Here is a 25,167-nt window from a genome sequence, read left to right on the forward strand (position 1 = left end):
CTGTTATATCTAAACTGATTAAAAGATGATTTAAAAAAACTGTTTGACTTCAGATCATTTATTAATTAGTCTGGTTATATTGTCACAATACAATCGTCACACTTCTTTGGAGACACCATACGAATGTGCCAAACATGAGGATACAATATTGTCCTGAATGATCAGTATTTTTAAACTACTTCTTGAATTTTCTTTTTAACCTTGAAGCTTGGTGCTGTCTTTGTATCCACTGCCGACGTGCGCACACACACTGAGTATGAAGGAATGTACTACTGTAGATTTTTAAGATGGTACAAGTTTTAATGCCATTAATACAGATCTACAAAACATCATCATCATTGCGCAACATTTGCAGCATATTAGTTCTGCATCAGTTGAAGTAGTCGCCACATTGCGCGATATGCTTCTTGAGAAGAGGATGAATCAGTGAGTGAGCCTCGTTTTGGACATTGACTGTTAGTTTATTTGCTCGTCAACGAGCACGCTTTGGACATCGGACTCCGTTTCTTCATCCTCAGATAATCTGCACCAAAAAGTGATATAAGTTGCACATCTGCATGATTGTACGTATTTATTTCTATTTTTGTTACTTGAAACACCTGCACCCTATGGGAGCATAATTCCCCCTTCGTTTAGAAGTGCAGGTCATCTCCACATCTGACTTGTAATACCGTCTCCCACCACCATCGTGTGGTGGGTGCTATATGATACACATTTGATCCACCACGTGGTAACCCGGGTTGCCCCGTGATTTTTAATCATTTTACATAATTAATGAATCTATTTTAGGGGGAGTGTAACCCGGGTGTCACAAAGGATTTTCCTGTCACGTGAACCCGGGTGACACTCCCCCTAAAATAGATTAATTAATTATGTAAAATGATTTAAAATCACGGGGCAACCCGGGTTACCGCGTGGTGGATCATTTATATAATTTGAGACTTCATGAACAGGGAGGGGGGTTATTTAATGCCCATTACCTGACCCTGGCTACCCTCAGCCCATATGCGAAATTTGATGGGGATTGACCAAACCGTTTTCAATTATATAAACATCAGATGTGCATACACACATCCACAGAATTGCCTTATTTAATATAGTAGGATTGCATGCCTGAATTTTCAAAAAAAACATTTTGATGTAAGGCAAGTACTTACTCACAGTCTAAAGCTGAGCAGAAGTGCTGATAAAAGAAGAGGGGTAGGAAAAAGACATGGTGTGTCAGCTCAATTGCATCTTCCAAAGCATGTATGCACATAAATGTAGCGTGTGTCCGTCTATATTGCAAAACTGCATTAACGTCTAATAATAAGCGTGTGTTTTTTGTAAACTATACGATTCGTTCACACATGCCCAACATGGCAGGTTAAAAACACTTACAGCACAAGTGAAGGCCATCACAATCAGGAGAATGGTGCAAAGTCCATACGCGTAGAACCCGAACAGCAAAGCCTCCATCTAGATCGTGCAATTACAATGTTTGTGTTAAAATTATTATGGCATTTTCTTTATTTACAGGTTCATGTATTGAGGTGTGTGCAGTACACGTATGCACTTTGAAAATGGTACATCCTGTGAAACCATTTTAAGAATGCTAATGCACTTAGTCAGGCACCAGTCTTCGCTAGCGGTTTCAACCGATCCCGGCAGTGGGTCGGCAATGCTGGACAGACAGACACAATTTAGCAGGTTAAGCGGCAAATCATACAGACTTCCTTGCACTAACCATAGCTGTCTTTTTCCTTCCAGCCTCTTGTCCATCAAGTGACCACTTCACTTTTCAGGAGCTTGGAGAACTTCATCCTTTCAAATGCATTATCACACATTGATAGAGGTCAGTGTACATTGACATGAATTACAACGACATTAGTAAACTAGAACGGCACTCGGTAGAACACATACTACTACCAGGCTGAACACTTTAAGTTTTGTATCTACTGATAGGCCCGATCTGCTGACCTCAACTGAAATCTAATCGGCTTGTCCTTGTAATCTAACCAACTCATCCACCAAGTTTTGTCATAATGCGTAAAACTTTGACATGTCATGCTATATATCTCTCAATGGTGAAGAATCGCTTAAAAATTGAGGATCCGGATCTTCACCAAAATCTAATCATTTTTGTCCTGGTCACATGCCCAACCTCTTTGCCAAATTTTGTCTGAATATGTCCACAACTTTCAAATGTCCTGTTCACAAACAGAGAGACAGGGGTGTCTAACCCTAACAACTCTTCGTGAATGCCACCATGATATCTTTGGCGTCCACAAACTAATGCTGGTAGATGGGATGCCCTCGTTTAATGTCCGTCCAAGGGACGTCACACGCATTGATGAAACACCGGGATGACTGTTTATAACCAGATAGGGATTCAAACCCAGGCTCGACATCATGGAGCTGAATCTGCGTACCTCTCGGCCATCCTGCCAGCTCTTGACATAATGATATAACCGGTTTCAAGAGGATTATGCAATTGCTTAAGGGAATATGAACTTCATCCCGAGGTCAAGAACGACCTTTCATTAACTGGCTCTACCCACAATACCTCATCATCAACCAATTAACATTCAAATGGATCTGGCTCTCGAATAAAAACTGTACAAATGTCATGATTTGAGTTAGCATGTTTTCTTTCCAAAAACATACTTCCTTGCAGACAGACACAACTTAATTCTCTCTCTATTCCACTAACCTCTATTTTGTCCTCTATCCCCTCTGCCCTTCCTTTTCTCAGTTTTTTTTATATACAGGATCGAGGCTCGTGAAAGAGCTCACATTTATCACACAAAAAAATCAAACAGAGGCATAAAACATATAATAGGGGGAGCGGTGGACAAGATGGGGAGAGAAGGGGAAGCACACAACCACCAACATTTGAGAGCAGGGACATCGGTAGATCTGTGGGAGGGAGAGGGCTTGGGGGGGAGGAGGCGTGGGAAGGGGGGGGGAGGGGTGGGAGAAGTATAAAACACAAGGACACCAAGGACTTCCAGGGCAGAAGTTGGTATTTCAAAAAAGTGGAATTGGGGTGAATTAACGGGGGTAGAAAAGCTCCAATTTTTGGATAGGGGAACATGAGAAATGGTGGTGAACAGCTGTTTTAAAGACCTGGAGGAAGGAGTGGGATTGAAGAGAGTGAGGGAGTTTGTTCCAGAGGTGGGAGAAAAGAGGAGTGAAGGTGACCAGAGAGTCTTGATTTTGGCAGTTTAACCATAAGAGGGTTGCTGGCAGATCTTGTGCGACCTGTAGGAATATTTGGGGGACAGAGCCCAGAGAGAGCTGGGGGAGCAAGGCCGGAGAGGAGTCGGCAGAAGACAGAAAGACCACCAACCTGCCTGCAGTGAGTGAGTGAAAGGCCCTCGGAATTAGCTTCATCGCTGGAGATTCCAATGATTCTGAAAGCTTTGCTTTCAACAGCCTGAAGCCGAGCTAGGTGTGAGGCAGGAGCTCCAGCCCAGAGGGGAGAACAGTATTCCATTGAGCTGCGGAGGAAAGCCTTGTATGTGGTGAGGAGCTCAGGTGTGCCAAGGAAGGACTTCGCACGACGGAGGATGCCAAGTCGGCGACTGGCTTTGGAGGCTAGATTGGAAATGTGGTTTTCCCAGGAAAGATCATGGTCGATAGTGAGACCCAAAAGCTTGAGTGACAGAACTTCTTGGAGAGGATTGTTGAAAAAGTAGATGGGAGGGTTGTCCAGTCGATCTTTTCGGAGAGACATAGTAAGAGTGTGAGATTTGTCAGGATTGAAAGACATGTTCCACTTGTTTGACCAGTCTGTGATTTTGTCCAGGTCTGCAGAGAGTGAGGAGGCTGCAGATTGCCGATCTGAGGGATGAGGAATGGAGCAGCAGAGAGTGGAGTCATCAGCAAAGAGATAGAGAGGATTTTCAAGAGAGTCGGAGAGATCATTGATGAAGACCAGAAAAAGCAGAGGGCCCAGAACACTGCCTTGGGGAACTCCAGCCTGAACAGGAAGGGGAGATGAGAGAAATCCATTCAGGGCCACACATTGACTACGACCAGAGAGGAAGTCCGCAAGCCATGCGTGGAGATTTCCATGGATAGCATGGGAGGAGAGTTTGGTGAGCAGAGCGGGGTGCCAGACCGTATCGAAGGCACATGATATGTCAAGGGATACAGCTCTAATTTCCTGTTTGGATTTATAATTATAACTAACTTTATAATTAATATTAATTATATTTATAATTATACTATAACTTTATAGCTAATTTCCAGTTTTTTTGTTCTCTCCTTAACTCTGTCTCAAACATATCTCAGAAGCAGATGATACTAGGAAAGGTATAACGCATGCCTTTAACACTATTCTTTAATGGTACAGTCACGTGAAAAAGTATGTCCACCCCATGTAAAGTTTTGACTTTTTCAACATATTTCAACATACAGCTATTTGATCTTCATTTCAACAATATTGATAGATAAAGGTGATATAATATAACAAATATCATGAAACATTTACATTTTGTCGTCCATTGTATAATTTAAATAAACATAAATGCAAATTTCGCATGTCGAAAAAGTAAGTACACCCCTACATTTATCACTACTTCAAATACCTAAAATTAGAATCAGGTGCACCAGCTCAGGTGCAAATGATTAGAACATCATTAGAGAGGATCGTAGAGGAACCTGTATTATTTAAACCTCAGACATTTCGTTTGGTTTGCTCTCTGTTGTTGAAGTGTGTGGCATCACCATGCCGAGATCAAAAGAGCTCTCTGAGGCCTTCAGAAAGAAGGTTATAGATGCCTACGAGTCTGGGAAGGGATTTAAAAAGATCTCCAAACAATTTGAAATCAATCATTCGATTGTCCGGAAGATCATCGACAAGTGGAGAAGATTCCAAACAACTGCCAACTTGTTCAGGCCAGGCCGCCCCAGCAAGTTTAGCCCGAGAGCAGACCGCAAGATGCTGAAAGAAGTCTCTAAGAACCCCAGAATGTCATCACGGGACCTACAGGTAGCTCTTGCCACTGTTGATGTCAAAGTGCACGAGTCTACCATAAGAAAGAGGCTGCACAAATTTGATTTACATGGGAGGTGTGCCAGGAGGAAACCTTTGCTGTCCAGAAAGAACATCAGGGCAAGACTAAAGTTTGCCAATGAACACCTAGGCAAAGACCAGCACTTCTGGAACAATGTGCTCTGGACAGATGAGTTAAAGGTAGAGCTATTTGGCCACAGTACCAGAAGACATGTTTGGCGAAAACCAAAGACAGCATTTGACCACAAGAACCTGATACCAACTGTAAAGCATGGTGGTGGAAATATTATGGTTTGGGGCAGCTTTGCAACATCAGGGCCTGAGCAGCTCACCATCATAGAATCCACTATGAATTCTTCATTGTACCAGAGGGTGCTTGAGGATAATGTGAGGCCATCTGTCGGAAAGTTGAAGCTCAACCAAAGGTGGACCTTGCAACATGACAATGACCCTAAACATGCCAGTAAATCCACCAAGGAATGGCTGAAAAGAAAGAAATGGAGGGTTCTGGAATGGCCAAGTCAAAGCCCGGATCTAAATCACATCGAGATGTTGTGGGGGGATTTGACACGAGCTGTGCATGCAACAAACCCCTCAAACATCGCACAGCTGAAAGAATTCTGCATGGAGGAAAATGAAATATGAATGATCGTTTTAAGGCCATTTCCCCCGCGAGAGCGGGGTTAGACTTGCGGGCCCCATGACAATCATGGTTCCCTGTTTGAGGCAATGTTTTTATGGCTGGATGCCCTTCCTGACGCCAACCCTTGGTCACGCTCTTATGATGCGCAGGGATACGGTGTACCTATTCTAAACCTGGGTACACACCGGGATCATTCATCCCAGCAAGCTGGTGCTCAATTTGCCGACCTCGGAAGGATGACAGGCTGAGTCAACCCCCCTGGCGTTAATTCAGCGATCGACCGGGATTCAAACCCAGGATCCTAGGATCCCAAGCCGGCACCCTAACCGCTAAGCCAACACCAGGCTCTGCATGGAGGTGTGGGCAAAAATTTCTCCCAGTCGATGTCAGAGACTGGTAGACAGTTATAAGAAACGCCTACTTGAGGTTGTTTCTACCAAAGGGGGCAATACCACCTATTAGAACCAAGGGTGTACTTACTTTTTCCACATGCGAAATTTGCATTTATGTTTATTTAAATTATACAATGGACGACAAAATGTAAATGTTTCATGATATTTGTTATATTATATCACCTTTATCTGTCAATATTGTTGAAATGAAGATCAAATAGCTGTATGTTGAATTATGTTGAAAAAGTCAAAACTTTACGTGGGGTGTACTTACTTTTTCATGTGACTGTATGATAGAAAGATATAAAGTAAAACCCCGACATTCGCAGGTTTGACATTCACAGAACCCACGTATTCGCGGATCATAAAATGTGACCCGCAGAACCCACGTATTCGCGGATCATAACATGTGACTCCCAGAACCCACGTATTCGCGGATCATAAAATGTGACTCGCAGAACCCACGTATTTGCGGATCATAACATGTGACCCGCAGAACCCACGTATTCGCCGATCATAACATGTGACTCCCAGAACCCACGTATTCGCGGATCATAAAATGTGACTCGCAGAACCCACGTATTTGCGGATCATAACATGTGACCCGCAGAACCCACGTATTCGCCGATCATAACATGTGACTCGCAGAACCCACGTATTCACGGATCATAAAATGTGAGTCGCAGAACTCACGTATTCGCGGATCAAAAAATGTGACCCGCAGAACCCACATATTCGCGGATCATAAAATGTGACCCGCAGAACCCAGGTGTTCGGGGATCATAAAATGTGACCTGCAGAACCCACGTATTCGCGGATCCTAAAATGTGACTCGCAGAACCCACGTATTCGCGGATCATGAAATGTGACTCGCAGAACCCACGTATTCGCGGATCATAAAATGTAACTCACAGAACCCACGTATTCACGGATCATAAAATGTGACTGGCAGAACCCACATATTCGCGGATCATAAAAAAAATGTGACTCGCAGAACCCACGTATTTGCGGATCATAACATGTGGGAGCAGATACAGAAAGCAGAAATGTGAGCAGAAATGCTCTGTGGGAACAGAAATGTGACTCGCAGAACCCACATATTCGCGGATCATAAAAAAATGTGACTCGCAGAACCCACATGCCACATATTTGCAGATCATAAAATGTGATGTACTACATTCAAGGCCCTGTGCTTCGCATATTCGTGGTTTTTTTTTTTTGTGGGTACAAAAACATCCCCCACCAGCCGCACGCATAACACAGTTGTAAAACTATCTTCCTCATCCCACGCATAAACACAAAGCAGCTCAAACCAACCAGCCACGGCACGCATAACCTTTCTAAAATCCTCATCCATGTGTCACATGAAATCGTCTCCAGCCACGCATAAAACAGTTAAAGCCTTTTCCACGCGTCACCACGCATAAGACCACTTCCAGCCACGTATAAATCATTTCCCACCAGCTGCACACACATAACAGTTTGAAAAGCATCTTCCGAGCATCACGCATAAAGCAGCTGTACGTGCACATAAACCACCCCCCATCACCATCCTCTACCACCATCCCCCACAAACAATGCTCACACTACCCACCCTCCTCCATCTACCCACAACCCCTGCATGACTACTTATGTGCAGCATATCCTGGGTTTTATTCTTTCTTCTAGTCCTGTTGCCTTGACCTGCTGTGATTCCTCTCGCTTGTAAACTTTTGCACACATCTTTCGATCATGGGTCCTAAGAGTACGAGTAGTGCAGGATATGTATCTGCTCCCAAGAGGCCGAAAAAAGTCATGATCCTAAGCCAGAAAGTGGAGCTGCTTAACCAATTAATCAAGAGGTGAGAGTGCGGCCTTTGTAGCGAGCGCAGTACCCAGCACCAAAGTGGTTATCCAGGTCAGGGATGCTCACATTGAAACAATGGGCAAAGGCATGAAATGTGTGGATCGAGGACAATGCCCAGAGAAACATTCCTTCAAGCGGACCTCTAATTTCTGAAAAGGCAAAGCCAATGTACGATCGTCTGGCTGGCGCAGGTGGTGCTGCAAACATGACTGATGCGTGTACAAGTGATGCAGGTATGAATGGCACCAGTCCCGTACAAGCCAGAAGGGGGTGGTTTGCCCACTTCAAGCAGCGGTATGGTGTTTGCAATGAAAAGCTCACAGGCGACTCGGCGAGCGTGCCTCAGCGGACCACAAGGCATCTCAAAGTTTCCCTGCTCAACTAGTGCAGCTCATCGAGGAGAAGGGGTATGTATTGGAGCAGGTCTTCAACGCAGATGAGACATGTTCTGGAAGAAAATGCCCACGAGGACTTTCATCCCAAAGCAAGAGAGGACAGCATCAGGTTTCAACGTTGACAAGGACCGGGTATCTCTTCTCCTCTGTGCCAACGCCAAAGGGGACTACATGATTAAGCCGATGCTGCTGTATCGTTCTCCAAGCCCGCATGCTCTCAAGGGAAAAAAACAATTAACCTCTGCTCGGATTTTGGAAGGACAACAGAAAGGCGTAGGTAACAGCTACCATCTTTATGGATTGGTCCTTCAACTGTTTTGTCCCTCAAGTGAAGAGGTATCTGGCAGAAAATAACATCTCCTTCGAGGTCCTCCTAGTGGTGAACAACGCTCCTAGCCATCCAGAGTAGCTGAAGGTGGTCCATCCTAATGTCGAGGTCATCTTCCTGTCACCCAACACCACTTCCCCAATGCAACCACTCGACCAAGGTGTGATTTCAACGTTTAAAACGTATTATACCTGCTGCAGCTTCCGTCACATCTTGGCTGCTATGGAGCTCGCCCCGAACTAAGTGTCGGGAAATGTTGGAAGGACTTCAACACCGAGCACTGTATCAGCGCCAGCAAGGACTGTGGATGAGGTCAAAGCCTCCACCATCAATACTTTCTGGCAAAATCTATGGTCATGGGCAGCCAACGACTTCAGAGGATTTCCCAACACCACGGAAAAGAGGAGGACAATTGCTGGGTTGGCATGGGGGGGGTGTGAGGGGAAGGCTTTGACGACATGGAGCCTGAGGAATTGGAGGAGCTCATCGCCTTGCATGGTGAGGATCTCACTGAGGAGGAGTTGTCGGCCATCATTAAGGCTTCTGAGGAGGAGTGTGCACAACTCATCATTACTCTCATCTGCGTCCTCTTCAGAAGAGTTAATTGAGTTTATTGGATTCTAAATTATCATCATCATCATCAAAAGTTACTTTGTACTGTACCATATCTTCAATAAAAATTGGAAACAGTACTTGCTGTTCTTTTATTTGTAAGCATTTTAAATGACACTAATCTTTTGCAGTCGTTTTCATAAAAATGTAAAATTTTCCCTTATGAATCATGATCTGACAGGAACCTATCCCCATTTTTATGCCGCCGCCGACGAAATCGCCGGAGCCATTATGTTTTCAGGTTGTCCGTCCGGCTGTCCGTCCGTCCGTGAAAGGTTTTCGTTTCCGCGATAACTTGAGAACGGCTGAAGGGATCTTAGTCAAACTTGGTGCAGGTATGTATAATGAGATAAAGATGAAATGATGAGATTTTGGGGTCACGAGGTCAAAGGTCATGTTAGGTTAAAAAAAATCCTGTTACCCCGATAACCTGTGAACCAGTGATGGGATTCTGACCAAATTCGGTACACTTATGTAGAATTATGTAAAGATTAACTGGTTATATTTTGGGTGCAAAGGTCAAAGTCTGTAACAGGTCTATAACTTGAGAACGGCTGAAGTGATCTAATTCAAACTTGGTACAGGTACGTATAATGATGTAAAGATTAACTGTTTAAATTTTGGGGTCCCAAGGTCAAAGGTTATGTCAGGTAAAATGTGATAACTTGTGAACAGCTGATTGGATTTAAAGCAAACTTGGTACAAGTATTATAATGATGTAATAATGTGGATGGAGGCATATCGGTCGACGTCGTGACGTCGAAGAGTGTCGTTCTACTTCCCATTGAAACAATGCCCCGACATTCGCGGAGTCGACATACACGGCATTTTTCAGGAACGCATCCCCCGTGAATGTCGGAGTTCTGCAGTAAGTGCTCAATCCCATAATATCTATCAAACGCAGCAGAATCAAGGTTGAGGGACAGCAAGGTTGCACAATTGATGGTGTGCTCTTCTCAGAGCCGTCTGCCCCTTCAGTTGTTCTCAGGTTCCACATCTCAGAGAAGACTGTGCTTTAAATGCGATGTTACGTCTCGTATAATCAAATCTGCATTCCGATCGACATCAAAGATGCCATGATATATTTTGAAAAGAGTACGATTGACATTCAAGATCCAACTGTTTGCATATTAGTCCATCACATGAGACCCCTAAATTTTTATTTTGTTGACCCCCCTGGTTTAGCTCACTTTCTTGCTATCAATATTTAGGAAAATACATCTCCTTTTCATTTCTGCTTGTTTCCAGGTTATCAATTGCTCACAAAATGTTCAATTTCATCAGTTTCGCACGTACCCCCCTATACGTTTTGGATGCTCGTGAGATACCCGTGCTACGCATGGATGGGAGGCCAGAAGCAAACAAGCAATGTAGATACGGCGAATGCTAAAGCATGAAACCAATAAATTCCACATTCCTGTAGCACCTTCAGTCGCACATCAGACATGGACAGCAAGTTCGTGAAGGACTTCCATGAAAAACGTACCTGTTCACATATAGAAACATCCATCGTGGGTCTGTGGTGAATCTGCATATGGCGATCCGAGAAGTTCACATTCAGAAAATAGAAACCTTCACGGCATGTCATCATTTACTTGAACTCGATATCTCTTTTCATTCCAAACAACATAATTCAAATCACAAATTAATCACAAAATGAACCTTTAACAACATTGTTAATGTTTCCTTCATTGTAAAAACTACCAAGTCAACAGTTAAAAGGATTTTGAGCCGATAGGTGATACGGCCTTGGCAAGATCGATGGAGACAGCGATCTGTTAGCGGATACACCGCCCAAATAGCTATGTGGAATTCTCTCATGTAGAGATTAAACTCACATCGTTTGAACTTTGGCCGAGGTCATTATTTACTTTTAATGATGTTTATATACGAATCAAAAAGAAGATAATTGTTTTTGGGTCGTCCTTTCCGTAAATCTCGTGGGATTGTGAGTTGGAGAGACGGCCATGATGGCGGGGAGGGGGTTCGCATTCTCTCAAGCAGGGATTCAAACCATGTCCTTATAAAAGGTCTTTGTCCGAGGTCACCGAGTCCGTTCGGTGCAGCCGTGGAGCGATCAGTGCAGCCGTTTTGCGGCACCCGGGAAAATAACGTTATGCGGGGTCCAAACCTGAAAATGCTGGAGGCCAAAGCTGAAATTGGAAAAACCAATATCGCCTATTTTACTCCAGGGGACCCCAGGATTACCCACCCAAAATTTCGTTGCGATCGGTGCAGCCGTTTTTGCAGTACCCGGTACAATAACGTTAGGCGGGAGTCCAAACCTGAGAATGCTGGAGACCAAAGCTGAAATTGGAAAAACAATATAGCCTATTTTACTCCAGGAGATCCCAGGATTACCCACCCAAAATATCGTTGCGATCGGCTCAGCCGTTTTTGCGGTACCTTCGAACGGACGGACAGATGGACGGACAGACAGACAGACGGACATTTGGTGAATTATAGTAAGATCATGTTGAACTTCAGGATCTCATCCTGTGTTCTGTGTCCCTTACAATTTTGTATATGGAGGCAAAGTACAGGGAAATTTGATGTTGAATTAGCTCGGATGAGCATTTAAATACCAAAAAGAACAAAACAGCATTTTAGAATATTCGTCCTTATTTCAAACTTAGTTTTCATTGTCACTTTCATCACTCAGTGGATCTCTGCATGGGTTCAGTCTTCTGTTGGAGCAGTCTTTTGGACAGCGGCATGCATTGGTACATGACAAATGCACAGGTGCAACACCTGCTACAGAAGGAGTTTTACATCCACAACTGGCATACTCCAGGAGAACTTTTGGAGCTGGCTCCTTCGCTGTCCAACGAATAGACAGAATATCATCGGATATAGTCAACCCATGGCCATCTTGGCTTGGAGCATCAGGTTCTGACTCCAAATCACGTCCTCCTGTGATTGCGGCTTGGTAGTTGGCTCGCTGTGTGTGTGTTTCGTGTTGGTGGTAGTTGCTGAGATTGGTGACTCCTCAAACAGAAGAGAATGTATGTAAAAGGTGAAAGGTGATGTTTGTTAATCGAGATCTTCAACGGCTCATTGGAGTGAGGACAGGTCCCGGAGGATTGGAGGGTAGCAAATGTAAAACCGTTATTTAAATCCGACCCCAGGGAGAAATTTGGAACTGCAGAGGTGTTTGTTTGACTTCGTCTGTGGGAAAGTTGTTCGACATGTAAAGTATGGAGGGATCAGATGAGGAACCATAATTTAGTGGGAGCACCGCTGTGCCGCTGATGCAGTGCCCCCTGCAAGTTAGCTATGGAATTTGTCCAGGAGTCGCCTGCTCTTCACGAAGAACGCCGTGGGTCTTGATAACGTCCCCCAACTATAATGTCGACAGTCGGTGCGCGCAGTTTAACATCCATCCGATGGATGGCAAAGACATTGATGAACTAGAACGGCACTCAGTAGAGAGCATACCTCCGCCAGGTGAACAGTTTACGTTTTTTATCCCAGAGTAGACTAGAAAATCACAATACAGAATCACATTTAATCAAAATTATCCATCCACAACTTTTTGAGATCTGCTTTATATCGATTTTAGCCCTATCACTCAATGATGAAGAATCACTTTTTTTTTTTTTTTTTTTTTTTTTTTTTTTTGTATACAAGATCGAGGCTCATGAAAGAGCGAACATTAATCACACAGAAAGACAAACCGACACATAAAACATATAACATCGGGAGCGGTAGACAAGATGGGGAGAGAGGGGGAAGGACACAAACACAACATTTGAGAGCAGGGACCGAGAGACACTTAAAAAATTAAATAAACCTCATATCCGAATCCATAGTCAGATCTTCACCAAAATCGAATCGCTTGTTCCTTGTCAGACACCCCACCGGTCCACCAGGTTTCGTCCAAATCCGTCCACAACTTTTTGAGATATCCTGCTATGTATAGTTTTTGTCCCTGTTTCCCAATGGTAAAGAATCACTTAAAACCTCTAGTAGCCGGATCCGAATCCAGATCTTCACCAAAATCTAATCATTTCGTCCTGGTAACATATGCTACATCTCTGCCAAATTTAGGTCGAATCCGTCCGCAACTTTTTGAGATATTTTGTTCACAGACAAACAAACAGGGGTGAAAACATAACCTCCATCCACCTTTGGTGGCGGAGGTAATCACCCTACCTGTGAAACACAGGCAAGACCGTTTAGTTTATAGCTGGGCTGAGATTCCAACCCAAGTAGAAAGCTCAGAGGTGAGTGCTTATTCCTGCAGGCTCTCCTGCCAGACCTGCTTGCTATATTCAAAATGGAGTTGGATATGTCCTTCCACCGGTCCACGTACTCCGCTGGTCCCGTCTATCAAAATCGAAGCCTGTTCGAGGTCAGGTATCAATCACCGGTACGCTGCCACCTGCAGGGAATCATACATATTGCATCTTAAGCACCAACTCCAAGTAATCAATACATGTTCCCTTCGCTCGAAGCGAAATATGGTGTCAGTGATGCCATTTCTACAGCCTACCGCTGAAAATGGCGACGACTATCTGCATCTCACCGTTCATACCTTTTCCAGTTTCCGAATTCATTTTCAACCGTTCAAACGAATCCTGAACCAAACGTCATACGTCACGTGCTGTGCGCGTCATAGGTTACGCGGAAAATAAATTTCGGAACTCGCGCCCTTTGCGCTCCCGCGGAGTTCCCAAACCCCAACGACACCACCGAGTAATCGATGAAAACCAAAACCCCTTAATATTCGATGATAAAACCGGATAGTCAGTAACACCTCGTCAATCCACGAATTCATCGTTTGTGTATGTTGGAGTCGAAATACGGAGTTCAGGTAAATATCTCACCGTTTTCCAAAATGTCTGGTACGATAGCTTCGAGGTACGGCATGTGCACTTACCTTTAGGTTATCCTCCTTGGATTCGAATCTGGACTCATCTGCAAACTGCCACCCTGGTGTTTCGCATGAAAGACGAGGCATCGATCTGTCCGCCATCCCTCCAAATGATATCGGACGAGGTGTCAGAGATCAAGGTGGTTGAGCAGGGAGGTATAATGAGAGCTATGAATATCATCTATAAAGGATAAGCAGAAGGAATTTGAGAGGTACAAAATAACGGGACCACAGTCTGACTTGAATAAGGAGTGGAGGTGTGAACAGAGGCTTGTTAACAAATACCCAAGGGTGTGTTCCGTTAGCAAGCGGCTTGCTTACCTATAAGTATAAGTTATAAGCAAGCAGCTTGCTTACCTATTGCCAGGCGTCTATCAAAACTTTCTTTCGATCCCTCTTTATAATCGCTCCGTCCATCAATCCATCTTTTGATGACTTTCATCCCTCCATACACCAATCCATCTTTTGATCTCTCTTTAATCCCTCCGTCCATTAATCCTTCTTTCGATCCCTCTTTCCGGTAATCATTTCGTCCACCAATCCATCTTTCGATTTCTCTTTAATCCCTCCATACATCAATCCATCTGTGGATCCCTTTTTAATCCCTCTGTGCAGCAATCTATATGTGGATCCCTTTTTAATCCCTCTGTGCAGCAATCCATCTTTCAATCCTTCTTTAAGTCCTCCTTCCATCAATCCATCTTTCGATATCTCTTTAATCCCTCCATGCATCAATCCATCTTTCGATCCTCTTCAATCCCTCCATCCATCAATCCATCTTCCAGTCACTGTTTAATCACTCTGTCCATCAATCCATCTTTAGATATCTCTTTAATCCCTCCATGCATCAATCCATCTTTCGATATCTCTTTAATCCCTCGATGCATCAATCCATCTTTCGATATCTCTTTAATCCCTCCGTGCATCAATCCATCTTTCGAACGTCTTTAATCCCTCCATCAATCAATCCATCTTCCGGTCACTGATTAATCCCTCCATCCATCAATCCGTATTTCGATCCATCTTTAATCCCTCTGTCCATCAATCCATCTTTCAATCCCTCTTTAATCCCTCCATCCATCAACCACCTTTCTATCCATATTTAATCCTCTGTCCACCAATCTATCTTTTGATTCTTCTTTAATTCCTCTGTCCATCAATCGATCTTTAATCCCTCAGTCAATCAATCTTTTGATCCCTATTTAATCCCTCTGTCCATTAATCCATCTTTCAGTCCCTTTTTAATCCCTCCATCCATCGATCCATCTTTCGATCCCTCTTTAATCCTTGGGTTTGGTTTTCACAAATCACAAAAATTCATGATTTGGCAATTGAAAACATTAAAATATCCGTTCACAAATCTCCGAAAAAATCATTACGGAAACGTTCTGCAGAGTTGGGTGTTTCATATTCATCATTACGTCACACGATGAAAGAAGAACTACACATGAAACCAAATAAACAGCTGTCATTTGTGAATTGTCAGATGCAGATCATGAAAACAGGTTCACATCTTGTGACAGACCTCTTTAGCACTTCGATACAATTCCGAAATGAATTCGTTCGGCTATCCGTACCCAGGGGTGTTCACCCCTGGAACGTGACAACTTGGTGTTTGTGAGGTGCGTTTGCCTGCACTCCTCCTGGCGTCCTTGACCGTCCGGGGCCGTCAAAGGTCCCACGTCCCCACATGGGAAACGCACGCCCTAGACGGTCAGCCGAATGAGCTTTACACGCCGAGGCACTCAGTCAACAATGGCGGACGTTCTTTATACACGCTGGGGAGGCTAGCGGGGGGGGGGGGGCGGGGGGGGGGATAGCAAAGCTCTTACCTGTACGGACTCCACCGATCCTGTTAATCAATTCAAACTGACATGGAATTAAAATGTACAAATACCGTCTTTATTGAAAGGAATGCCGGTAACAAAAGAATGCATGGCAAACTAGAATCCCTAATCGAGGGATCCTCCATACGGATTCGTATACAACACAAGGGGAAAAATAAAGTTGAAAATAATGTGTAGTGTTTGTGTACTTAGCTCTGAGCGGCTCTTGAACCCCGTCAGTCCGAGACCGGGTGCTGGAGGTTCGTGCGAGGGAAACGCACTCGCCATGGCGCGAAGTCCGTGCGCGGTAAGCAGGCCTTAGCGCGCCGTTCGTTCACTCCAGCCGCACTCGACCTTGCAGTCTGCTTCACACAGCACCCAGACGACGCACATTCAGCACCAACGGGCCAAGCAAAGGACAATGCGGTCGCTCCAACTGATGAAAGCCAGGGACCATGAAGACAAAATGCACGACTTTGTCCGCCTTTCACGAACACCAGGAAGCGAGAGGGTGTTGCGTGCAAATGCCACCGCCAAGAGCGAGCTGGAACTCCAACCGCACACAACGAGGACCCAACACAATAGAGAACCGTATATGTGACCGTTCACCTTAAATGTCTCTGGCGCAAGAGAGAGTTGTATATGTGACCGTTCACCTTCAATGTTCCTGGCGCAAGAGAGAGTTGTATATGTGACCGTTCACCTTCAATGTTCCTGGCGCAAGAGAGAGTTGTATATGTGACCGTTCACCTTCAATGTTCCTGGCGCAAGAGAGAGTCGTATATGTGACCGTTCACCTTCAATGTCCCTCGCGGAAGAGGACAAAATGTAGGGACTCAAGTCTTTTATTTTCAATGGTCTGATATCATCCAACGATCCCCGTGCGTGCTCCTATCAGCGGATTCCTCATCGCTCGACAATACAGGACCAATCACTGCTCTTCGGCGTGTGGCCTCACGGACCTGCCTGCTTGATGTTCCGATGTGGCAGGTGGCGGCGCCAGCGTTATTGTTCAATGTCCTGTTCTGGTTGGTTTTTATTTACTGTTTTGATGCACGATTGCTTGGCTTGGTTAGGTGTGTATGCTGCAGTGTCATAAGGAACACAGGAAAAGATTACAGAGGAACTTTCATACAGGAGATTAATTACTCTTCTCCCTAACTAATTAACATAACCCCACCCCTCGTCATGTTTACAGTTGTACACCTACTTGACATCTGGTCCAACGGATTCCCTCCGGTCCATGGTACATGGCGGTTCTTCTTCTTCATCGCGACATACGGAGCATGCTAATCAATACACTTCTACCTGGACTGAGGTATTTCATTGCCTACCCCCCCATAAACGTAACGATGTTTAACGAGTAGAGCTACATTCAAAGGACAACGTCCCATGCCAAATAAATAAATAGAGAACATATTCTCCATCGCGCGACATTGACGAGGCACCTTTGATGCATGCAGACGGAATTGAGAGGGAGTGCTGTCCAATAATTCATTGATTAATTGATCAATTGCATAATTAAAATAGAGAAATAGTAATCGTAAAATAATTACTAGCTCAATCAAAAGGATACATACCATTTTCATGCTTTCTGCCAGATATCCGCCCCAACCACATCTTCCAACTAACCTTCCTTCAATGTCCCCAACTCCTGCTTCTTCAAAACTGCACAGAACTCTGTCTGCAGAATGAAGAATCCACATATTCAATCGTTTAATCGCCCAAAATGTTGCCGACGAGGATGGGATTTGAACCCACGCGTGCATAGCACAATGGATTAGCAGTCCATTGCCTTAACCACTCGGCCACCTCGTCGCTGGTTGTAGTAGAGATTAATGTGAGGTGCTGGAGATAGGTAAAAATAATGAAAAATAGAGATGACAAGATGTAAGGGGCAGGTTTGGAGCGCGTGACGCAGGAGAAAGATCTGTGACTGGGGGTAGTAATGGATATGGAGGGGTGGGGGAGAGAAGGTGGACACCAGAAGGTGGCTGGGCAGCCATAAGTAAAGCTAACATGGTTTTTGGTTGTATATTGTATTCGTAGGGAGATAAATTTTAAATCAAAATGGGTTGTTTTCACGTTGCAGCCCACTAGTGGACCCGCGTTGGTCCATTGGACCAAATTGTCATTGGTCTTCACGGTCTTGTGGCACATACCTTCCTGCTATGGTGCTTGAGGATTGGCTTACCTTTCACCAAACCCAAAAGTGCTTGGGCGGGGGTGGAGATTTTACTTTCATTGTTCTTACCTTATTACTACCAAATTATACAACGATTATTATTGTTGCTAATATTATTAGTATTAATCAATATATGCTTTGTTACAAAGTTATCATTATTTTTGTTGTTACCCTCGCCAGAGGAGAGGGTATTGCATTTGAGTCCGTTTGTCTGTTTGTTTGTTTATTTGTCCGCACAGAATAAATATGATTTTCTCTGGAACCGTTGGTCCGATTGACAGGAAATTTTCACCATAGATGCAGCTCCACCTGTATAATTTTTTGTGATAATTATGACGTCATAGGCCACGTGGTTCGGCCGCCATCTTGGAAAAATCGAAAAACTTTGCACCTCAAATCTCGGAAAGTGCTGAATATAAAAAATTGAGACATGGCTCATTGTAAAGAACTCTCCATGGGGAATAAAATATGTTAATGATGATGTCATAGGTACCTCCATTATGACGTCACAATTCGACAAGTACAAAACTTCATCCGATCAAGATGAAATTTCTTGAGCGTCATGTCGGCATAAATTGGTCGAGAAAAAAAATAATAATGATGACGTCATCGGTCACGTGGTTCGGCCGCCATATTTGTTTCAACACAAAAGCCTTAAAACCACTGATAAATACATCCTGGCGAGGGTTTGCAATGTGATTGCTCTTTTTCTTCTTTATTTTGTAAATAAAATGCCATATCACCTATTAAGCGGCTCTGTACCTAACATGGTCCTAACATGGTGTGCGATTAAAACATGGGAATTCTCCCGCATTATTTGTAGTTAATTGGCCGAATCAACACAGGAGATCATGTAAAGACCATTCTGGAGTATCACACTCCACATCAGCAAGCTTCAATATAACTCCAAAAAATAAACATGCCACACGCACACACGCACCTCGTCCATTTATAGGAGACTAGCAGAAGTACCCGGCGTTTCCGGGCGGGGGAGGAGGGGGGAGGGGGAGTGGAGGGGAGGAAAGGGGAGGGGGCAAGTGGAGGGGAGGGGGGGAGGGAAGGGGGGCGAGGTATGGGGGGGGAGGGGGGAGGTGATCTATAGTATAGCAGGTAGCGTGGAGTCTGGCGGCGAGGATGGAACATCACATGATCGCTCTGAGCGAATCAGCGAGCTGCTCTGGCACAGGCTGAGATCGGTGTATCATGTTCCTCGCTGAAATGCGCTAAGTTAAATATGAATAAAACATATGGATCTCGTCATCAGAGGTCATTTTTAGGTAGGCCATGTCCTTCCCAGGCCCAATGGCCATGTCGATGCCAAAAATCAAGTCCGTGAGCCTCTCCGTTTAGGAGTCTATGGGTAACATACATACAGACACACACACATACATACATACACACACACACACACACACACACACACACACAAACACACAAACTGTGTTTTATTTATATAGATTAGGAATTTAATGAGGACTCTTCTGGAATATTATGTATCGTTTCATCACCACATCCGAGGAAGGACAAATGTGCCATGGAGACGGTTCAGTATCGGGTGATTATATTGATTAGATCAAATCCAGGACTAAGATACGAGGGGATGATTGAGATTATTATGATGAAGAAGAGTATCGACAAAGAATAAGTGTATGAAGAAGTGTTCATTCAAAGAGTAGTTGATGCATGGAATGGAATTGTCTTGGCACCAAAGTTAGTGAATGTCACCATAAACCGTATATAAGTACAGAGGAATTGGATAGGTACAGGTACCGAGAAGCCTTCAGTGTGGAGGGGGTACATCGTGCACGGATATTACCATTACTATTACCTGGAATGGTATGTTGTTTGGGTGATTGGTGATTGACAGATTGTTTGCCTGATTATCTGTTGTGGCGGGCACAACTATCAATAATCCCGCGCACCAGTGGGTGGCGCGAGCGGCCAGGCGTGGAACTGGAATACATGCCCCGCCTTTCAGCCGACCGACCACGCCCGGGGGCAAGGCGTGGCCTCGGGACATATACGCGGGCTCTAAGCTAGAGCCCGCCCAGTGCTGATATGCGAGCTTGTAATGAAGACTCTTGTTTGTATCCACGCGTTGTGGCCTACCTCTCTGGCAATCGAGTCGTGTGTGCACAGCACCACACTGGTGACCCCGATTGGTTCAGCCGTTGCTGACCGCCGAACGCGCCATGGCTACCAATGCCGTTGCAATCAAACTCCTGGAGTTTTAGGAAGCGCAAGCCGACGTTTGGTTTGTGCAGGCCGAAGCTCAATTCCAACTCTGGGGCATCACAGCGGACGAGACCAGGTACTACCACGTGGTCGCCGCCCTCGGGGCCGGCACTGCCGCCCGCGTCGTGTCCATCCTTCGGCGCCCGCCGGGCGACCACAAGTACGAGGCACTCAAACGTCTCCTCCTCGCCACGTTCGGGCTCACGGAGGTCGAACGCGCCAACCGCCTCCTGCACCTTCCCGTCCTCGGCGACACACGACAATCCGTCCGGATGGATTTCATGCTGTCCCTGCTTGGAGACCAGCGCCCGGATTTCTTATTCCGAGCACTTTTCCTACGCCAGCTACCTGTACAGGTGCCCCTCGCGCTGGCCGGTTCCAAAATAACGGAACCCCGCGCCCTGGCTGGAGAGGCCAACAAGTATTTCGCGGCCTGCGACACGCGGTCGGTGTACGGTGCTGCCGTAGTGGATCCCGGCGCGAAGGCTACAGCACCCCCTGCTTCCCTCGTGTCCGCTGCTATGCCCCGCCCACTACCGCCGCCGCCACCACCACCGCCGCCGGCACGGCCGCCGCGGGGGCCACCGCCGCAAACCTGGTGCTACTACCATGCCAGGTTCGGCCGCAAGGCTAAAACGTAGCGCCCACCGTGTTCTTTTGACGGGTCGGGAAACGACCGGGCCGGCGCTCACTTGCGGCCATGAGCGTCGGCCATTCCGGCAGCCTCCTATTCATAAGACACCTCGTCCGGGCGCCGTTTTCTTTGCTACATGGGAGCGCAGGTAAGCGTCCTCCCTGCCTCCGCGTCCGACAAGCAAGCTGCGGGACGGGGCCCCGCTTTGCTTGCCGCCAACGGTACACCCATCTGCACATTCGGGAAGCGTTGCCTCTCACTGCGGTTCGGAGGGCAGCGCTTCCAATGGTCGTCAAACACGGGGTGGAGCACCATATCCCCACGGTCGGGCCACCGGTCTACGCCCGGGCACGCCGCCTCGACCCCACAAAGCTCGCCGTGGCGAAAGCGGAGTTCGCCACGCTGGAGCGGCTGGGCATCGTACGGCGCTCCAACAGCGCATGGGCTTCTCCTCTGCACATTGTGCCAAAGCCCGGCGACGGATGGCGGCCGTGCGGCGACTACCGCCGGCTCAACGATGCCACCACCCCCGTCCGCTACCCGGTCCCACATATTCAAGACTTTTCCACCCGGTTGGCAAACACGACCGTGTTCTCCAAGGTGGACCTCATCCGGGGCTACCACCAGGTCCCCGTACGACAGGACGATGTCCCAAAGACGGCCGTCATCACCCCTTTTGGCCTCTTTGAGTTCCTGCGGATGCCTTTTGGGTTAAAGAATGCGGCCCAGGCGTTCCAGCGGCTCATGGACAGCGTCTTGCGCGATTTACCTTTCATCTACGTCTACCTGGACGACATCCTAGTCGTGAGCGCGTCCCGGGAGGAGCACCTGCTCCACCTCCGCACGCTCTTTGAACGCCTGGGTCAGCATGGCCTGATCATGAACCCTGCGAAGTGCCATTGCGGCGTCACCGCCATCGACTTCTTGGGGCACCGCATCACCAGGCACGGGGCCGTCCCTTTACCGGCCAAGGTGGAGGCGGTCAGGGGTTTCCCGTGCCCCCGCACGATCAAAGGGCTCCAGGAATTCCTGGGCATGGTAAATTTTTACCACCGCTTCGTGCCCCACGTCGCCCAGCTCCTCCGCCCCCTGCACGAGGCCCTCCGGGGCAAGCCGGGCAAAGGTGACATCGCCTGGTCGGAGCCGATGGCCGCGGCGTTTGCGGCGCAAAGCTGGCCCTGGCCAACGCCACCATGCTGGCGCACCTGGCGCCTGATGCACCGATCGCCCTCACCACCGACGCGTCAGACTACGCGGTGGGCGCGGTGCATGAGCAGCGGGTGCGTGGTGCTTGGCAGCCGCTGGCGTTTTTTAGCCGGCAGCTTCGCCCGCACGAACGCCGCTACAGCACTTTCGACCGCGAGCTGCTCGGGCTCCACCTGGCGGTCCGACACTTCCGCCATCTGCTAGAGGGCCGCCCATTCACGGCTTTCGTTGACCACAAGCCCCTTGTGTTTGCGATGGCCAAGGTCACCGAGCCATGGTCGGCATGGCAGCAGCGTCACCTCTCTGCCGTGTCCGAGTACACGACGGACATCCGTCACATCCCTGGTAAAGACAACCCGGTGGCGGATTGCCTTTCCCGGTCCGTCGCACACGCGGTCCACCTCGGGATTGACTATGCCCGGATGGCGGAGGACCAGACCGCCGACCCCGACGTCCAGGCCTTGCGGACCGCCGCCACGGGCCGCCGCATCACCGAGGTGCCGTTCGATGTCGCGGGCACGGCCCTCTTGTGCGACGTCTCCCTCGACCGGCCTCGCCCCATCGTGCCCGCTGGCTGGCAGGGCCCGGTTTTCGGGGCCATCCACGGCCTGTCCCACCCGGGCACGAAGGCCTCCCAGAAGCTCGTCGCGGCGAAGTTCGTCTGGCATGGCCTCAGGAAGAACGTCCGCGACTGGACCAGGACGTGCCTCGCGTGCCAGCGCGCAAAGGTCCACCGCCACACCCGGGCCCCGTTTACGGTGCCCGAGCGTCGGTTCGACCACGTCCACGTCGACTTGGTGGGACCTCTGCCCCCCTCGCGGGGGTTCACCCACCTCCTCACCATGGTGGAACGCACCACCCGGTGGCCGGAGGCCGTGCCCTTGGCTGCGACGAGTGCGGCTGACATCGCACACGCTTTCATCGCCACGTGGGTTGCCCGGTTTGGTGCCCCCTCGGACATCCCGTCCGATCGCGGCCCCCAGTTCACTTCGGAGCTCTGGGGCGCGGTGGCGCAAGGGCTCGGCGTCAAACTGCACCGCACCACGGCCTACCACCCCCAGGCCAATGGCCTGTGCGAGCGCTTTCATCGCTCCATGAATGCCGCACTCCGGGCCAGCCTCCACGATGGCAGCTGGGCCGATAGGCTCCCCTGGGTCCTGCTGGGCCTCAGGACGGCGCCCAAGGACGACCTGCGCGCGTCCTCGGCGGAGCTGGTCTTCGGACAGCCGCTGCGGGTGCCAGGCGAGTTTATCCCCGACTACACGGCTCCTTGGTCTGCAGCGCAACAGCTCTCCACCCTGCAGGAGGCCGCCAGGAGGTTCGCCCCGGTGCCCACGGCACATCACGGTTGCCCGCCCTCCAACGTCGCCCCGGAGCTTCGCACGGCGGAGTACGTTTTCGTCCGACACGACGCCCACCGGGCACCGCTGCGGCCCCCGTACGACGGGCCTTTCCGCGTGCTGCAGACCGGGGACAAACATTTCACTGTGGACATTGGCGGTGCTCCGGAATGTATCTCCGTGGACCGCCTCAAGCCGGCCCAACCTCGATCTTGACCACCCCCCGCAAGCAGCTCTGCCTCCGCGTCGAGGCCGCCCCCCAGCGTTCAGACCCCCGGCACCCCCCAGCCCAGCCGTCCCGCTACCCCCCAGCCCTGCACGCATCGCCAGAGGGCGTTTCGGCTGGGTCATCCGGCTTCCCCACAAGCTCACCCTTCAGGTGCGCGGGAATTCTGGGGGGGGGCGCGTGGCGGGCACAACTATCAATAATCCCGCGCACCAGTGGGTGGCGCGAGCGGCCAGGCGTGGAACTGGAATACATGCCCCGCCTTTCGGCCGACCGACCACGCCCGGGGGCAAGGCGTGGCCTCGGGACATATACGCGGGCTCTAAGCTCGAGCCCGCCCAGTGCTGATATGCGAGCTTGTAATAAAGACTCTTGTTTGTATCCACGCGTTGTGGCCTACCTCTCTGGCAATCGAGTCGTGTGTGCACAGCACCACACTGTCATGATTGTCACGTTTTGTCACGTTCACGTTCACACACGAGACATGTCATGTTTTGCACTCTGTCAAAGCGCCTTTGGGCTTCATGAAAAGCGCGATACAAAATAAATGAATTATTATTATTATTATTATTATTATTGTGATGTTTGTGAGAGTCTCGTCCAAAGGTGAACGCGGAAATTGTGATTGCTCGTTCCTTACTTTACAACCGAGTTTGGCAGCCCCAAGGACCCCCAAAACAAAACGAAAATAAAAGAATAAAATTTTAAAAAGAATTTTTTTTTAAAATGTATTTGTATTTTGGTCATATGTATGTGTATAAATCACCCGGTGATGTATCATGCATATGGTATTGTCCTGCTGTTCTCCTATACCCCGTCCAACATCCTTCAGAAGGTTGGGGTGGCGGACTCCGCGGGCCGAATGGTCTCGTCCTACCTCAAGTTTGAGCGAAGCCCGTGTGCGCATGCACAGTGTGAGCCACGTTTATGTGCGCGCATACGCAGTGTGAACCACGTTTATGTGCGCGCATGCGCAGTGTGAACCACGTTTATGTGCGCGCATGCGCAGTGTGAGTCACGTTTTATGTGCGCGCATGCACAGTGTGAGCCACATTTTATGTGCGCGCATGCACAGTGTGAGCCACATTTTATGTGCGCGCATGCACAGTGTGAGCCACATTTTATGTGCGCGCATGCACAGTGTGAGCCACGTTTATGTGCGCGCATGCGCAGTGAGAGCCACGTTTATGTGCGCGCATGCGCAGTGTGCGCCACGTGTATGTGCGCGTCGGAGGCTGCACCATGTTGGTGTTGTTCGAGACGGCGGCTGGATACGCCATATTCAAGGTGTTACGTCCGTCGAGATGTCCGAATTTGGTGTGATTCGAATGCACAGCGCAATGTTGCAATTGTTGGTTTTCGCGATTGTTTTGTTACCGCCGTTGTGGCTGCGCGCACGGTTGCTCGGATAGTAGGCCGCG

The 25,167-nt window shown here is 48.0% G+C and overlaps 1 protein-coding gene, 1 long non-coding RNA gene and 1 other non-coding gene across 5 annotated transcripts in view; 1 reads left to right on the forward strand and 2 right to left on the reverse strand.

The window, feature by feature from the left end:
• Positions 1 to 49: 49 nt before the first annotated feature.
• Positions 50 to 13,816, reverse strand: LOC137430741 (uncharacterized). 2 transcript variants are annotated; one of them, XR_013623694.1, is made up of 6 exons: positions 13,756 to 13,816; positions 13,480 to 13,602; positions 1,727 to 1,803; positions 1,381 to 1,458; positions 1,158 to 1,183; positions 50 to 523 (listed from the first exon to the last, which is right to left on the reverse strand). It is a non-coding gene; the product is annotated as an uncharacterized LOC137430741 (long non-coding RNA). The 2 variants fall into 2 exon arrangements; XR_010985159.2 differs by lacking the exons at positions 13,480 to 13,602; positions 13,756 to 13,816 and having other exon boundaries at positions 1,727 to 3,087.
• Positions 13,817 to 17,656: 3,840 nt separating this feature from the next.
• On the reverse strand, positions 17,657 to 17,738 carry TRNAS-GCU (transfer RNA serine (anticodon GCU)). The gene has a single exon. It is a non-coding gene; the product is annotated as a tRNA-Ser (tRNA).
• A 7,015-nt stretch (positions 17,739 to 24,753) lies between these two features.
• NOP58 (NOP58 ribonucleoprotein) overlaps positions 24,754 to 25,167 on the forward strand; it is a 32,574-nt gene continuing 32,160 nt past the window's right edge. For both annotated transcript variants that reach the window (XM_068121579.2, XM_068121587.2), the window contains exon 1: positions 24,754 to 25,033. In XM_068121579.2, coding sequence (XP_067977680.2) covers positions 24,944 to 25,033 — 90 coding nt within the window. In that variant the 5' untranslated portion in view covers positions 24,754 to 24,943. The remainder of the gene's footprint in view (positions 25,034 to 25,167) is intronic.

The sequence above is a fragment of the Myxine glutinosa genome, chromosome 1, assembly GCF_964187855.1.
Source record: "Myxine glutinosa chromosome 1, kmMyxGlut1.1, whole genome shotgun sequence".
Classification (NCBI taxonomy): Eukaryota; Metazoa; Chordata; class Myxini; order Myxiniformes; family Myxinidae; genus Myxine; species Myxine glutinosa.